General features: G+C 39.8%; 1 protein-coding gene across 1 annotated transcript in view; it reads right to left on the minus strand.

The window, feature by feature from the left end:
* Positions 1-16,671, minus strand: part of Pcmt1 (protein-L-isoaspartate (D-aspartate) O-methyltransferase) — a 42,373-nt gene extending 25,702 nt beyond the window's left edge. Inside the window, exons 1-2 of the mRNA XM_077801720.1 lie at positions 16,143-16,671; positions 1,320-1,424 (exon numbers count right to left, since the gene is read on the minus strand). Coding sequence (XP_077657846.1) covers positions 1,320-1,424; positions 16,143-16,371 — 334 coding nt within the window. The 5' untranslated portion in view covers positions 16,372-16,671. The remainder of the gene's footprint in view (positions 1-1,319; positions 1,425-16,142) is intronic.
* Positions 16,672-17,693: the final 1,022 nt, after the last annotated feature.

Genomic DNA, 17,693 nt, shown 5'->3' on the forward strand with positions numbered 1-17,693 from the left:
AGATCCTCCTACCTCAGATTCCTGGGCCACTGGGATTACAGGTATGCACCACAGTGTCCAGCTTCTTTATTGTTTTTTCAGGAAGCTGTGAATTGATAGATTTTATACTTAATTTTTCCTTTAGATTTACTTTTTTGGTGGTGGGGGGTACTGGAGATTGAACTTAGGGGCTCTGGGCTACTGAGCCACAGCCTTATTTTATACTTTATTTAGAGACAGGGTCTCACTGAGTTGTTTAGTGCCTTGCTTTTGCTGAGGCTGGCTTTGAACTTGCGATCCTCAACTCACAAGAACCTAGGATTACAGGCATGTTCCACTGTGCCCCCAGCTAAATTTACCCTTTTTTTAAAAAAAGGACTTCTCTACATAATACATATGCAAAAAAATTTGAAAAACTAAATTATTTCAAATTTAAACCAACTGAAAAATAACTAGGCTAGAGATAAAGCTTAGTGGTAAAGCTCCTGCCTAGGCCTAGTAGGCACAAGGCTCTGGGTCTGATCCCCAGCACTGCAAACAAACAAACAAACAAAAAAATCCTAGATAATCAAAGTAGCTTAAGAGACTAATAAACCATTCCAATTTACTTTCTGTATTATCACCTAATGTTAATTCATATTCATTTTTGGCTCTTAGTTTCTTTTCTTCCAGTGTTACTTTCTCAAAACTTATTTACCTGCTCTGCCTCTGAAGCAATTTTCACTGAGCGGTGGTAGCAGGTGCCTTCGGGGTTCAGAAGCTCCCCAGGATCTTCTTGCTGACTGTCACAGTGCTTCAAAAGAAGACAGAATGGCAGCTGGCCGAGAGAATCCTGAGGCACTTCTAAGCCTCAAAGGCGCCCACTGCCAAGGCTCAGCAGTTCAGCAAAACCTGCTTCAGGAGAAGGAGTTAAATATGGAACTTTCTAAAAACAAACACAAGCCAAAATATTTGGGAAAGTAAAGCAGAAAAGTCACTAATAAATTAATTACACTTATTTTCTTAATTATTGATTTTAAAAATTAAGGCTAATATGAAAGAAAACTCAACATTAATGCCCCTGGAGAAAACAGTACTCAGCTACAACTAAATTTTCATTAAAAGTTTTCTTTTTCATTAAAAAAATCTAAATATTTTTTCATTCTTTATTACCAATATACATTGGGGGAAAAATCAGAAAAAGATATATAATTTCATTAAAATGGATTTATTTGAGATTATGAGAGTTACCGAGTCATAAAACTCAAATTGGCAATATGATTATAAATACATGTGACCCAGTCTTCAAAAATTAGAGTTAAAGAAGGAAAATGTGACATTTTCGGAAACCTAAAGCTTACCTATTGATTGTGGAGAATCCATATATGGGTTACATTTTGCATAGTGCGAGCGGTCTGTAGCCAGCATTACTTCAAATACTTTATCTGTCTTGATGATTCCATTTTCTGAAATGAATAGGGCAAATATTTTAAGCAAAGAGTGACATCATATGTATTTTAGATTTATTACTCTGGCTGTACTGTAGGACTGAACTAGAGTAACCTGGTCTTTAATAACACCAGTCAGGATGGGGAAAAGTAGAAGGTGGTGGTGAGAGTGGAGGTAATGGTAGAGATAAAGTCATCCAATGATTTAAGAAACTCTGAAGAAGGATCAGAGTTGAGGAGAAAAAGGAAAAGATAGGGAAATAATTCAGTTAGGGGCTAAGGTTATACAAAGTGAAAGTATTCAGCAACGGGCTGGGCACATGGATCTGGAGCTCAGGAAAGAGATCTAGGATAGAGGTATAAGTTTCTGTTTAGATAGATGGCAACTGAAGTAATGAAAGTGAAGTTAAAGTAGCCAGGGAAGAATACATACAGAAGAAAAATGAAAGCCAACACTTGAGATATGAAAGCAAATGGAAAGGAACCACAACAGAGGCAGGATAAAAACCTGGCTGATATTGCTGTGGAGTCCAAAAGCAGTAAAATTTTCAAGAATATAAAATATATATATCTCATCTGGCTTCCCCAACATTTAGTTCTTTGAGATTTAATAAATGTTAAACTTCAATAATCCTCATGGTACCATGCAAATAACTAATGCTCTCATTGACTTTTTCAATATGCTAGCTGACAATGACATATCAGACACAACACAACATGCTCATAGTATGATTATAATAAATAAGATAGCCTAGTTCCTGTCATCACAGATTTAAAATCTGTTAATTAACAAATGAACATGACTTTAACAATTCAAAAATGAATGAAAAAAATCAATCAAAACATGCTTTGATTAGTTTGACTACATTATGAATGACTGTTTTATATGAGACTTCTTCAGGAAAAGAATCATGGGAAGTCTAAAATGCTATACAAACTAACACAACTTATTCATCAATTACGGCACTTTCAATCTCGAAGGTAATAGCAGCCACCAGAATCTGAACTTCTCCACAGAAGTTGCTCAAAATACCTAAACATAGATCAAGGAGGAGCTCAAACAAAACCACACAGGATCTACACCATCACATTACTAAGAGACAGAATATCCAGACTTTAAATTATCTATAAATAGAATAAAAAGTGCTCTTGCTACAGTTGAACACCTGTGATCACAGACAGCAAAAATGGGGATTCAAGTTTAAGTTTCTAAGAGCCTGGTACAGAGACACACTCCTACAACTCTAGCTACTCTGGAGGCTGAGATAGAAGGATCACAAATGTGAAGCCAGGCTTGGTAACTCAGTGAGTCTCAAAATAGAAAATAAAAAAGGATGGGGATGTACTCAGTGAAGCATCCCTAGGTTCAGGTTCAATCACCAGTAATGGGATGGGGGGAAGTCAGTGGGTCGTGGTTCAGTGGCAAAGCATTTGCCTAGAGTATGTGAGGCACTAGGTTTGATTCTCAGCATTGCATAGGTTAATAAATAAATTAATTTTTAAAAAAGATTATTGTGTTAAAAAAAAGCCAGTGGGTCAATAAAGGGTGTCAAAACTACTCAATAATAAATAATCTTTTTCAACAAATAGTGCTGGGACAAACAAAGAGTCACATGCAAAAAAATGATGTTCAACTTTTTTCTCATACCATATACAAAAATTAATTAAAAATTTATTGAAGACCTAAATATAAGACCTAAACCCATAACACTCATAGAAGAAAATACTGGAGTAAATCTTCACAAACTTAGATTTGGCAATGAATTCTTACACATGGCAACAAAAGCATCAAAATTAAAAATTTGTACTTCAACAGATACTACTCAAGAAAGCAAAAGATCTGCATGCCTGTTATCTCAGCAACTCAGGAGGCTAAGGCAGGAGGTTGCAGGTTTGAGGTCAACATCAGCGACTTAGCAAGGCCCCAAGCACTTAGGAAGACACTGTCTCAAAATTAAAAAGAATATAATAAAAATAAAGGACTGGAGATGTATCTCAGTGGTAAAGCATCCCTGGGTTCAAACCCTAGTACCAAAAAATTAAAAACAAAGAAAGCAAGCAAGTGAAAAGATCACTCATATAGTGGGAAAAAATACTTGTGACTCATATATTTAAGAGGGTGCTTACAGCTAGAACATGTAAGAAACTCTTACAATTCAATATTAAAAGACAAATAACCCAAATTAAGAAACATGCTAAGGATCTAACCAGATATTTCTCTGAAGAAAAAATGCAAAAAGCCAATATGCACATGAAAGCTAGACATCATTAGTGAAAAGAAAATGCAAGTTAAAACCACAATGAGATATCATTTCATATTTACTAGGCTAGCTATAATAAACAGTCAGATAATACACCAGAAGTGGTGGTAGGAACCTGTAGTCCCAGGACTACTTTAGTCCAGGAGTTCAAGGCCAATCTGGACAATATAAGAGGACCCTGTCTCTTAAATAAAATAAAATGTGTTGGCAAGAATGTGATGAAACTGGAACCCTCATGCACTTCTAGTAGGAATATAAAATGGAGCAGTAACTTTGGAAAAACAGCTTCTCAAATTGCTAGACAGTCACCATATGACTCAATAGTTCCACTCCTAGACATACAGAGAAGTGAAAACATATGACCACATGTAAATTTGTACATGAATGGTCCCGGCAACATTATTTAGAAAAAACAAAGCAAAAGGTGAACTAGGGATGTATCTTACTATAAAGTGCTGGCCTAGCATGCATCAGGGCATGAGTTCAATCCTCAGAACCACAAAAAAGAGAATAAGCAGAAGGTGGAAATATTCATCAAAAGATGAATGGCCTCTGGTAAAGGTTGTATAAACTAAGTTCTAAGGATTATAAATTCAAAGCCAGACTGGGCAACTTAGAGAGGCCTTATCTCAAAATAAAATATAGCTAAGTAGTAGAGTGCCCCAGGCTCAATCCCCACTACCAAAAAAAAAAAAAAAGGTTAATTTATGCTACAACATGGTAAACTTTGAAAAAGATTATGCTAAGCGAAATAAGTCAGTTATAAAAGAACATATATGATTCCATTTAATGAAATGTCTACAATCAGCAAATTCATAGAGATCAAAAACATCTGGACATGGTGGTTCATACCTATAATACCAGCTACTCAAGAGGCTAAGGCAAGAAGATCATAAGTACCAGGCCAGTCTGAACAATTCAGTGAGACCCTGTCTTGATTTTTTATGAGGGTGTAGCTCAGTGGAAAAATGCTTGCCTACTATGTGCAAGGCCCCGGGTTTAATCCCCAGTACTAAGGAAAGGAAAAAAAAAGTAACTATTACGTTTCTTAAGAGCAATGAGCATTTTCAGGAAATAAAGCACAAGTCAACAATTAAAAAAAAAAAAAAAGCCAGATGCAGTGGCACATGCCTGTAATCCCAGATGCTTGGGAGACTGAAGTAGGAGGATCCCAAGTTCAAAACTAGCCTCAGCAATTCAGTGAGGCCCCAAGTAACACAGTGAGACCCTGTCTCTAAATAAACACAAAAAAGGGATGGGCATGTGATTCATTGATTGTCTCTGGGTTCAATCCCCAGTATCAAAAAATAAAATAAAAATTGATAAAATTCAGTCTGATTAAATCTTTTTTTTGGTACTGGGATAATGACGATGATGATTGATGATGATGGAGGAGGAGGAGGAGCTTTATTGGGCCATCACTGTGTGTCTTCCAAAATTTCACCACAAGGTTGTTTTTATATATATTTTTTAACCCATGACCCCATGTTTTGAAAGATGCCTAAATCAAAGAAGATTACACTTACTAAGTTTTTAAATCATTTTCCTGTTTTGGGTCATCTAGATATATATAACTATTATTCCCCTCAAATGTTTCTATCAAACAATAAAGTAATTTGATGTTTTACTTTGCATGTATAGCCAAATTAGAGGTAATTGTGCAATATCATTAGGCTTTCAGAAACAGTGACAGCTTGAGAACCACCCATTTGCAATCTGCTTGCAGACCTAGGTTCTGAGGACCCTAATTAAATTGTTATAGTAATGGATAATGGTCCAAATATACAACTGATATAAATGAGTAGTAGGATTCAAAAAGGCACATATAACAGAATCCAAACCATAAACCAAATAATTAAATGTCTGAAAAAAAACAGTGTGTTCCTAAGGTTTCTCTATCCAACTTGAGAGGCAGTTGAACTTGGTGGTGCACGCCTGTTATCTCAGTGGATAAGCCAAATTTCAGGGGGAAAAAATTAGAAAACTAAAACATGGCAGGGTTTCAAGCAACTGATAAAGTGTTTAAAAAAAAAAAAAAAAAGGAAAAGCTGGGCTGGGGATGTGGCTCAAGCGGTAGTGCGCTCCCCTGGCATGCATGCGGCCCGGGTTCCATCCTCAGCACCACATACAAACAATGATGTTGTGTCCGCCGAAAACTAAAAAATAAATAAATAAATAAATATTTAAAAATTCTCTCTCTCTCTCCCTCCATCTCTCTCTCTCTCCAAAAAAAAAAAAAAAAAAAGAAAGAAAGAAAGGAAAAGCTTTTGACATTCCTCTTCAATAGCAGAGATATATGTGACATGAGACACAAAGAATGTGGGCTCCACTAGATTTCCTGTGTAAAGGATTATGCTATCTGCAAATAGAGGGGCAGTTTACTTCAAAACCTGTAAGATTACAAGCTCAGCAGTGTTAACAGTCACAAATATTAACAATGGTTACTGCTTCTCAACTTTTTAAAATTACCAAAGTACAGAATATTTATTTACTGCTCAGAATAAAATATAAATGCTATCAACTTTTGTAAAAGAATTGCTAGTGACCTGGAAAATGAGAAAGGGAGTTCCCTACTGCCCTTAAAAAGTAGAAGGGTTAAGATTAACTCAAGAGTTACACAAGTAGGGCTTAGGATGCTCGGTGGTAGAGTACTTCCAAGCATGCCTAAGACTCTGGGATCAATTTCCAGAAGAAAAAACAAATTCCAAACATAGACACAAGCTGGGTGCAGTGGCACATGCCTGTAATCCCAGTGGCTCAGGAGACTGAGGCAGGAGAATCACAAGTTCTAAGCCAGTCTCAGTGTTAGCAAGGCCCTAGGTAACTTGGCAACACCCTGTCTCAAAATAAAAAAAAAATAAAAAGAGTTGGGGATGTGGCTCAATGGTTAAGTGTCCCTGGGTTCAATCCATGGTACCAAAAAAAAAAAAAAAAGAACTGGCAATAAATATAGCAGAGCCCCTGGGTTCAATCCCACTGCCATCAAAAAAAAAAAAAAAATAGTAGCCACAAATGAGGAAGCAAAAAATTATGATGTAACAATGTGGGGGAAGAGGGGTTTGTACTGTGTAATATTTATCCATCTTGGAAGGAGGGTCAGCAGATGATGTCTAAAGTTGATAGAACAAGAAATAGTAAACTTGGCTCAGTGTTGTGTGCCTCCAATCCCAGCACTGTGGAGGCTGAGGTGGGATGATCACTTGAGCCCAGGAGTTGGATGAAGACATTTGGGCAACATAGCAAGTCTTCAGGTTAAAAAAAAAAAAAATCACCTAAAGAATCAAAAACAGTTACAAGTGGCTCACTCTAGGCAATGAATTTGAGGTAGGGAGGAACAGGATAAGCAACTATTGCTTTTTATTATCTTTTAACTATGCACATACATAACTGAAATTTTACCTTTTCAATGCTCCTAACATCTCCTAAAACCTGCAGAGAGACAGAGGTCCCTATCATAGAGTATGTATGTATGTCCCTATCATAGAGTATGTTCATATGTTCATACATATGAACACCCATGTGCAAAAACACACACACACACACATATACACACACACCCTCTATACTTAGCAATATGAAGCAAGGACTCCGTTTCCTTCCAGTGACAGAATTTTAACTGGAGGCATTTCTCTAGCCTCCCTGTAATTACGTGTTAGCTTACAATTAAGTTCTTCTCAATGGAACACAGGCAGAAATTACGCATGCAACTTCCAGATCATGCCCTTAAAACAAGTGGGTGTTCTACTCTTTCTTCTGTTTTCCTCCCTACGGGTTGGACTGTGGAAATGGTGGAGATAAACTATCTTCAACTTTGCAGATGTGGGAAAGAAAAGCGCAACAAAAGAGAAGAAGCCAGATCAACACCATGAAAATACTGTTATCAGCCCTGAAATGCTTACATGTGGGTTGTTATTGGAAAGAAATATTTATTTTGTTTATGTCACTGTTTTGGGGTCTTTGTTACAGCAGTTGGACATGTACCCTAGTGCACTACATATAAGAAGGAATATGAGAATAGAGTGGAGATAGAACACGGGAGTAGGTCATATAAGACACTAAAGAGGTCTGAAAACTAAGCCTGAGGTTTACACTTGATACAGAAAGCACCTGGAAACCTGAGCAGAAAACTAATGTGACAGAAAACAGTATGCTAGGAAAATTAGTAAAAGGGGCAGAGTGAACCTAAGTGAGGTAAGTTAAAAACTATGACAACCAGACAGCAGCTGCATCACTCTAAGCATGAACTAGGAACCTAGACTGGGATGGTACTACAGTTTGGATCTGGCCTGTTCCCCCAAAAGTCTCATATGTCCCCAGCCTGTAGCAGTACTGGGAAGTGATGCAAACTTTTAGGATGCGGGGCCTAGTGACTCAGGTCATTGGGGGCATGTTCTTGAAGAACATCATGGAACCCTGGTCTCTTCCTTCCTCCCCACCCAGCTTTTCCACTTCTTGGTCATCAGCTGGGCAGCTTGTTCTGCCACAGACTTCTGCCATGATGTGCTGCCTCACCACAGGCCCAAAGCAGCAAGGCCAATCGATCATGAAATGAAAACTCCAAAACTATGAATCAAAATAAACCTTTCCTAAGTGTATTATCTCAGGAGTTTAATGACAAAAGGCTGATTAGCACAGAACATTGGTATTGCAAAGTGGGGCTACTGACTCTAGCTATACCTGAGACAATATGTAGAGAAGCCTTTCGGAATTGACTTCCAGAAACAATCTGGAAGTTTGGAGAAATAACCTAGAGAAAGCCTAAAATGCTGTAAGCAGAGTCTAACAGATGACTCATGGAGATTCAGAACACCTGAATGCTCACAGGAATACAGACAGTAAAGGCTATGCTGATGAGTCTTCAGATGGAAACAAGCATTCTATTGGGAATCAGTCATCCTTACGATACTGTGTCAAGGAATTTACCTGATTTCATCCATGCCCTGAGACTTTATGGGAGGCTGAGCTTAAAAGTGACAGACTAGTTTATCTGACAGAGGAAATTTCAAGGCAGCAAAGCATTCAGGCTATGGTATGAGTACTACTATCTGCTTTTAGTCAAAGTTACTGTGAGAACTGGGAAGAAAAATGAGAGCACAATGATTAGATGGTGAGGTAGACATGAATCTTTGGGGGCCAGGGACAGAAGGCTATAGTTTGGGTCTGGAATGCCCCCAAAAGACCCATGTGTTAAAAGGCTCGGTCTGCAGCTTGGTACTAGTGGAAGTGGTAGAAACTTTAAGAGGTGGGGCCTAGTAAGAGGTCTTCAGGTCATTGGTATGTTCCTGAAAGAGACTATGGGATCCCAGTCTCTTCCTCTTTCACTTCTCGACCATGAGGAGAGCAGCTATGCTTCAAGAAGCTCTTTTGCTATGATGTGTAGCCTCGCCAGATATATAAAGCAGCAGGACCAACTGATCATGGAATGAAACCTCTAAAATTGTGAGCCAAAACAAACCTCTTATCTTTATAAGTTGATCATCTGAAGCATTTGTTACAGTGATGTAAACTGACTAACACAGATGGTATCAATGAAAATAAGTGAATGGACAAGAAAGACATTTGTAAGAACTACTGAGTTAGTTTAATTACCGAAAAAATCAATAATTATTCCAAGACTTTTGATCTAGGAGAGTAGAATGGAAGGAACACCAGCAGAAATGAAGAGGAGAGGGCCAGTGCTAGAATGAAGCAGATGGTTTTCAAAACACACAGAAACTTTTTTTTTAAACTTGTTACAACATTATAACTCAATAGAAGTATACCTTATTATATTAATTTAAAAGACTTAATAGTTATTAATCATTTATCCTATATTTCTTCTCAACTATCCATAATGAGAAGTTAACAAACATTCAACTTTTACTACACATCTAGAATGAGTAGGCACCATGATAAAGCTCCAGACACATCAAGCAAAAAAAGTATAAAGGGCTGAGATTTAAGTTCATAGTACAATCAAAGAAGAATTTTATGTGATTAAAAAAAACATATCATACATCTTCTATTCTTTAATCACCTTTAATTGATAGATACAAGTAAAGTTTGTTTTGATGCTGCCTCTCAAAGGAGAAGGATATGTTCCATGGATTCCTTTTCATCTTATCCAAAACTCTAAAATGTAGGTAACATTAGAAGTTAGAGTCAAATGCCAGGCACAGTGGTGCACGCCTATAATCCCAGTGGCCGAGGAGGCTAAGGCAGGAGGCAGGAGGCAGGAGGCAAGTTCAAGGCCAGCCTCAGAAATTTAGTGAGGCCCTAAGCAACTTAGTGAGACCCTGTCTCAAAATAAAAAAATAAAAGGGCTAGGGATGTAGCTTAGTGGTAAATTGTCCTTGGGTTAAATCATCAGTACCAAAAAAAAAGGAAGTTAGGGGCAAACTATTAACTTCTGTGGATTGATCCTAAAACATAACATAATACCCTATAAGCAGTCAGTATGCAATCCATAATATTACTGCTTTAAAAAAACCACAGAATCTGATTTGAAATCATCCTTGAAGATTTAGTGTATATTCAAATCTGATGAAAAAAATCCCATCTACAATATCCCTTATAGTGAAATGTTCAACCATTCTTTGCTTCAATGTATTCAATGACAGAAAACACTATGTTCAAAGCCAACTCTTTGATTGTTAGGATAGCTTTGTGAATTCTTCCTTATAATGAGCCAAAATCTGCCTCCCATTTGTCCTGGTTTGACCCTTTTCTACACAACATTTCTTTAAATATTTAAACACCATTGTTTACTAAAACCTCTCTGCTAAACCAAACAGCTTCAATCTTGCTAAAGCATCATATAAAATGCTGATTCTCTTTTTATCTTCATCATCTTGTGTAATAATCTTTGGTTTTTTGATTGTTACCCTTAAAGCATGTCATCGAGAGCAAAAAACAACACAAATAAAAATATGTATAATAGTACAATGGAGCCTTTCCCCCTCATACAGCCAAAGATCACATTAAATGAAATGCAACACAACCAAGTATCTAGACCTAGTGAAATCCTAAAGAAGTTTCTGTGATAGGGATATATTCTATATCTGTACTGTCCAGTAGGGTATCTACTACCTTCTTGGGCCTTCTGAGCTCTTGAAATGTGGCTGGTATTTCTGAAGAACGGAATCTTTTATTTCATTTAGTTTTAGTTAAGTTAAATTTAAGTAGCACATTTTCTAGATTCTAAATGAGATTTCTGACTGGGGTTATAGTCAGAAGTGAAGCACTTGCCTAGTATGTCTGAGACCCTAGGTCAAATCTCAGCACCACTAAACAAACAAAGCAAGCTCCAATTTCTTAGGATTTTACTAGCTGGTTATATTTATCCCAGGTGCACACAAAAGTGTCATATTCTTGTCTCCAATCCCCCAGATAAAAGTCTAGCACGTGCTATGTCTTCTGTATGGAAAGCTTGTCTCTTAGCTCTACCTGCATGCCTTGTCCCTTTCCCTCCACCAAATCTTTGCTCAAATGACACTTGAATGAGAATTCTCTCCCCTACAACTATAAACCCACTATCCCATAATCTCCATCCTTCCCTATGTTGCCAATTATGATGCATTATATGACATACTATACATTTTACTTGGCTGCTCCTACTGTAAGTAGATACAAAAGCAAGTGAATGTTTGTTTACTCACTGCTATATCCCCACAGTGCCTAGAATATAAAAGGTACTTAGCTGGGTGTGGTGGAGTACCTGATTCTCAGGAGGCTGAGACAAGAGGATAGCTTAAACCCAGAGGTCAGAGGCAAACCTGGAAACATAGTGAGACCCCAATTTAAAAAAAAAAGAAAGAGGGCACTCAAATAGTACTTGACTGATATGCAAAACAACACAATCAAGGATGCATAAGAAACAAGTAAAAACAATTGATGCATTAGGGTAGTAGATAAATTTTTTTTTTACAAATATCAACAGGTAAAAAATTAGCATTTAGGGCTGGGGATGTGGCTCAAGCGGTAGCGCACTCGCCTAGCATGCGTGCGGCCCGGGTTCCATCCTCAGCACCACATACCAACAAAGATGTTGTGTCCGCCGAGAACTAAAAAATAAATATTAAAAAATTCTCTCTCTCTCTCTCTCTCTCTCTCTCTCTCTCTCTCTCCTCTCTCACTCTCTCTTTAAAAAAAAAAAAAAAATTAGCATTTAGTGCCCGGTATGCTGGTGCACACCTGTAATCCCAGCTGCTCAGGAGGTTGAGACAGGAGGATCACCAATTCAAAGCCAGCCTCAGCAACGGCGAGTTGCTAAGCAATGCAGTGAGACCCTGTCTCTAAATAAAATACAAAAATAGGGCTGGGGATGTGGCTCAGTGGCCGAGTACCCCTGAGTTCAATCCCTAGTACAAAAAAAAAAAGCATTTGAAACAATTGTTTGCATTGCTTTAAAGTGCCCAGTATAGTATTTAAAATCTATTAGGTTCAGCCAGGTATGGTGGCTTATATCTATAATACAACTCTGTAATCCTAGCAACTTGGGAGGCTGAGGCAGGAGGATTGCAAATTCAAGGCCAGACTCAGTAATTTAGAGAGACCTTGTCTCAAAAAGAAAAAAAAAATCTATTAGTTAAGAGTTAACTTTCTATAAAACCTCTGATTTAGATGTCCACCTCATGTACTCTTGAAGTTATCTCAATAAAAGTAGGGAAAAAAACCTCTAATATAAGTATTCAACATTCATATTTCCTGAGTTAAGCAAGCTCACAGTTGTTATAAATTAAGCTAATTTGTTTCATGAGCACATTTTATCAATCTACAATCATAAAAAAAACGATGTTACATTTTTATAGACCTGAACTGTCCAACATGATAACTACTGGCTACATATAGTTACTGCAGTTAATTAAATAAGATATAAGTCCATTTGTCAGTTGTTCTAACCACATTTCAAATGCTTAGGGCCATGAGTAGCTAGAAGTTACCACCCTGGACCTCATAAATACAGAACACCACAGAGAATTCTATAGGGTAGAACTGCTATAAAATTTTTCTAAAACTTCACTTTAATGCATAAAACTGATTTAGCTGAGATATTGGCAGAACACAACCTTGTAATTTCCAGTTCTATAGTCTATATCTATGGTTCTCAAAACACGATCCCAGTACCAACCCCACTTAGGAATTTTTTAGAAATATCAACTCTCAAGCCCTAGCAATCTATTTTACCAAGCTCCCCAGGTGATCCTGGAGAATTCTAAATCATGTTCAAGTTTTAGAGTCATTGTTCTAACAGAAAATAAGCCATTGGATGACAAGAAATCTACTGCTGTAGACTATAAATGATCTATCAACTATGAAATCAGACACAATCATATCCCTATGAGGCCTTCTTTTTGGGGGGAGGAGTGCCAGAGACTGAATTCAGGGGCACTAGACCATTCAGCCACATCCCCAGTCCTATTTTGCATTTTAATTAGTCAGGGTCTCACTGAGTTGCTTAGTGCTTGCTTTTGCTAAGACTGGCTTTGCATTAGTGATCCTCCTGCCTCAGCCTTTGGAGTTGCTGGGGTTACAGGCAGGCACCCAGCTATTATGATGTCTTCTAATACAAAAACAAACAAACAAAAAAACTCAGTATACACTTCAATAAGTTATAATATTACATTTGAATAAATTGTGAACTTGATATCTTTAAAAAAAAACATTAAAACTTTAAACCACAGCATGATCACATTTCCATCTTTTCCTAGGGTTACAATTAAATGCTTTTAATTTAGAGAATGAGAGCCTAGCTCAGTGACAGAACACTTGCCTAACATGCACAAGGCCCCAACTTCAATCCTCTGTATGGAAGGGGGAAAAAAAACCACCACTTTAATTTAGGAAAAATACACATAGGGGAAACATGAAGAAGGAAATATTTTCAAATTGTGCCCTAACTGTAATTTTCACATGGGCAAATATTACTTTTGTAATAAACTAATATATAAAAATCGATTAACAAGAATTACCTCAGCAAGAAGTTAAAACTAGGGGCTGGGGATAAAGCTCAGTTGGTAGAATGCTTGCCTAGCATGCACAGGCCCTGGGTCCAATCCCTGGCACCACCAAAACCAAACAAACAAAAAAGAAGTTAAAACTAAAGTTGCATAATCATTACAAAAGAAACTAAACAATTTGAATACTCCTAATTTCCTCTTACCAGTCATAGATTTAACAGAAAACTATTATTTGCAATATCGACATCCAAGTATGTTAAATATTCCTTATTCAATTTTCTGACAGAAAAACATCCTTAGAAGTTTCAGCTAAGAACAGTATGTAATACATTAAAATAAAATCACTGGGAAAAGATCTCATCTTGGTTTACCACAAATTTGTCTCAAAAAGGAGAGACTTTAAGTGCCCAGTAGATGACATATTTCTGCTACAGCCAAGTGTTTACTTTGATACCGTAGTGGTGGAAAACTACTTAGTCACAATTCATGTACAGAATTTTGTGTAGTGTAAAAGCAACAGAAATGTTTACAACATTGAAAATATTTACAACATATTGAACTTAAGTGTAATCCATGAGAAGCTAAATCATACTTCATACTATTGCTTGGGTACATAAACATCAACTTCCAAACATCCTTCTATAAAGTGAATGGTGGCAATGGTTAACAAAAATTTGACAACTATTTAAAAAATTTTTGTGGTACTGGGAATCAAACTCAGGGGAGCTCTACTACAGCCAGTCCTTTAAAATATAAACATAAATATATATATATATATATATATATTAAATTTTGAAATAGTATCTTGCTAAGTTGCTGAGGCTGTAGTATCTTCCTGCCTAAATCTCCCCAGTCCCTGGGATTACAGGTGAGTGCCACTGCACCCATCTAAATTTTGACATCTAAACACTCTTTATTACTCTAATACTAAGGAAACATTCTAAGTATTGTTTTTTAAAAGTCAAATAATTAATATATTAAGTACCAACCAGTCTTATTTCTGTCATTCACTTCGGCATGCCTAGTATAGATTGAGGCTTACAGCGACACTTGGGGTTGGGGGGGGATGAATACTTTCTTTGCAGATACAATTTTTTTCCCCTAATGATTTCAGCCCTCAAGGGGATTACAAATGGAATTGAGAGAAAAGACAAACTCTTGAATAGCTGAAAAACAGGACAATTAAAACTGTCACCTGGCAAGATATGTTTATTTGCAAAGTTAGTGGCAGAAAGAGCTGTAAATTCTGACCATAATGAGATTAGTATGGACTGCAGTCCTTCCGGTCACCCTTCCAGAATATGAAAGTGAGCTGGGCACCGCGGAGGCTGCATGCCTGTAATCCTAGAGACCAGGAAGGCTGAGGCAGGAGGAACTCCAGTGCAAAGCCAGTCTCAGCAACTTAGAGGAGGACCCGGTCTTAAAATAAAAAACAAAAAAAGGACTGGGGATGTGGCTCAGTGATGAACCGTCCCAGATTCAATTCCTAGTGTAACAAAAACAAAAAAACAAAAAACAAAAAAAACCCTAGAGTATCAGGGTGCAATGGCCCCTGCCCCACCACCAGCCGGCCCCTGCTTGGTCTCTCCAGTGACTTGAGAGACTGCAGCAGGAGAATCGCGAGTTCCAGGCTAGCCTCTGCAACTTATTAAGGCCCTAAACTACTTAGTGAGATGGAGAAAAAAATTAAAAATAAAGAATGTGACACAACACTCACCCCGCCCTAAAATTATCATCAGGTAAAGAATGAAAGACAGAAGGAAACTTTCATACAAGGTTTTTTAAACCCATGGTAGGAAAAAAAAAAAAAAAAACCACATTCCACAGGCACAACTGTTTCCTGGATTCAGGACTTATCAAGGTGCCAGAAATACAAGTCTCTTAGGAACAGTGTCCCCTCATCCTCTCTTCTTTCGCCCCTCACGGAGCTTTCCAGTGGACAGCCGCCCGAGAAATTTCTCCGAGTATCCGCAATGGCAATACTCTCATCTTCCTCTCCCTCCCCTCGCCGGTATCAGACGGTGGCATCTCCCTCCAAAGGAAAAAGCCGAGGGCGGGGGAAGCAGAATAAGAGAGAAAGCTTGCAGTGAGGGCGATCAGGAAGGAGGAAGGTGAGAAAAAGCGGAGGGCGAGGGTGCAGAATCCTCGGTCCCAGCCCGCCCAGCCCGCCCAGCCCCTAGGAACCCAGGCCCACACCTCCCCACCCCCAAGTCACGCCCCTCGCCTGCCCGACCGCGGGCTCCAAAGACAGCCCCACCAGCTGCGCCGCACCCTGGCCCCGCTGGGAGACGACTGCCCCTGCCCCACCACCAGCCAGCCCGTTGGATCTCTCCCCTTCCCGTCCACGTCGCCGACGAGTGACAGGTCCCGGGGGAGGCGATCGCAAGCGCACGCCGTTCCGGAATACCGGTGCAACCAAGCACCGAAGCCCTCCAACAGGCGCAGGGGTGAAGACAGAACGTTCCGGACGGCTCGGGGGACCCAGTCCAGGCCCAGGCTACCCAAGCTGGCCCACACCGGGCGGGGGTGGCACTTACTGCGGAGATTGTGGATAAGCTCCGAGTGGCTGGCGCCGCCGGATTTCCAGGCCATCGCTAAGCACACCCGGAGCAGGTACAGAACCACCTTCAGCGCGGCGACGGTGCCCAGCAGCTTTCCCAAGAGTGAGACCACCTCCCACACGGTCACCGCCCCGCTCCCGTCCCCGCTGTTGCCGCCGATATTACTGCCGTCGCCGTCGCTGCCGCCACTGCGCGCTCCCGGCATCCCCCGCGGCACGCATGCGCTCTGTGACGCCGCGCGCCCTCGGGTGCGGCCGGGTGGGGCCGGAGGCGGGGGAGGCCCGTTGCCCTGCGGCGGTTGCGGGTGGCTGCTGCGGCTGCTGGGCGACCCTGGGGAGGTTGTGCTGAGTCAGCACCACCGCCGCCGCATGCCCTTGCTGACTTCGCCCTGCGGCCGGGCCGATGGTCCCCAGAGCTGTGGGTCGCGTTCCTGCCTGTGGCTCCTGTCACCATGTGCGGCGGCGGGCTAGCAGGGCCGATCTGTACCGCGACTGCAGGTGGCTCCGCCGTCGCCGCCGGGTCAGCTGTTGCAAGCGGCCAGTCTGCTCCTATAGCTGTCCAGATTGTTAGACGGTGGGCTTCCTCCGTCCTGTCTCACCCAACCTTGTTGACTCATATTTAGGTCGGTTGGAGTCCAGGCTCCCAAGGACGGAGCCGAAAAAATAGTCTTAATGGAGCCCAAGGGCAAAGCCCCTCTCATCCTGTACACCAGCCTCTAGCTTAGTGACCAGCACGTCACTGTTTGGTTAAACAGAGACTTTAGGACCCTGATTTGTTCTTCACTCTAAAGCGCAAATACAGAGTGTAAGAATGCCATCACATGGGGGGAGAGTGGGGGAGAATGCGCCTTTAGAACAAAACAAACGTGAAGAGATATAATTGGTTAAAAAAAAAAATACTTCGGTATCCTGTGGTGAATGTGTTGTTCTCCCAATGCAAGTGTGACTTTTCAGCTAATTAAGCCTCACAAATTCCACTCTTAGATTGGGCACCAACTTTTATTGCTATCAGTTCTGCAGGACCATGAGTGAGAAGCTGACAGGGAACATTGCCTGTCGCATCCATATTGCTGAGTCCTAATTATCACTGATACTGACAGAATCCAGCCATCCATTATTCCAGTACACTTTTAAGAAAGAAATGGCTAAGTCCACACATCTATACTACCATGCGGACAGCAACTTCCCAATTCTCTTTTGTATCAGATTTTGTCACATGTGACACTCAACTTGTTCCCAATTAAAAATATATATTATTATTTTATAGAATTCTGTGATCATAAATGAAACTTAGTTGCTGAATAAACCCTCCAGACTTCATCTGGTTTTAGTCACTTGCTCTTCAACACTAAACCTGGTTCACCAGCTCTTCATTACTTGCTTTTAGTTGCATACAGATAACATCTGTGATGGGTGGCCTAAACTGGAAATGGATGAAGTTTGACCCAATCACCTTCCCCCATCTCAACCTATAAATAACTCCAATCCAGGAAGCTTTTCCACCTCCTGGTACTTACCTAAGGAGTAA

Source organism: Urocitellus parryii, chromosome 8, assembly GCF_045843805.1.
Source record: "Urocitellus parryii isolate mUroPar1 chromosome 8, mUroPar1.hap1, whole genome shotgun sequence".
Lineage (NCBI taxonomy): Eukaryota > Metazoa > Chordata > Mammalia > Rodentia > Sciuridae > Urocitellus > Urocitellus parryii.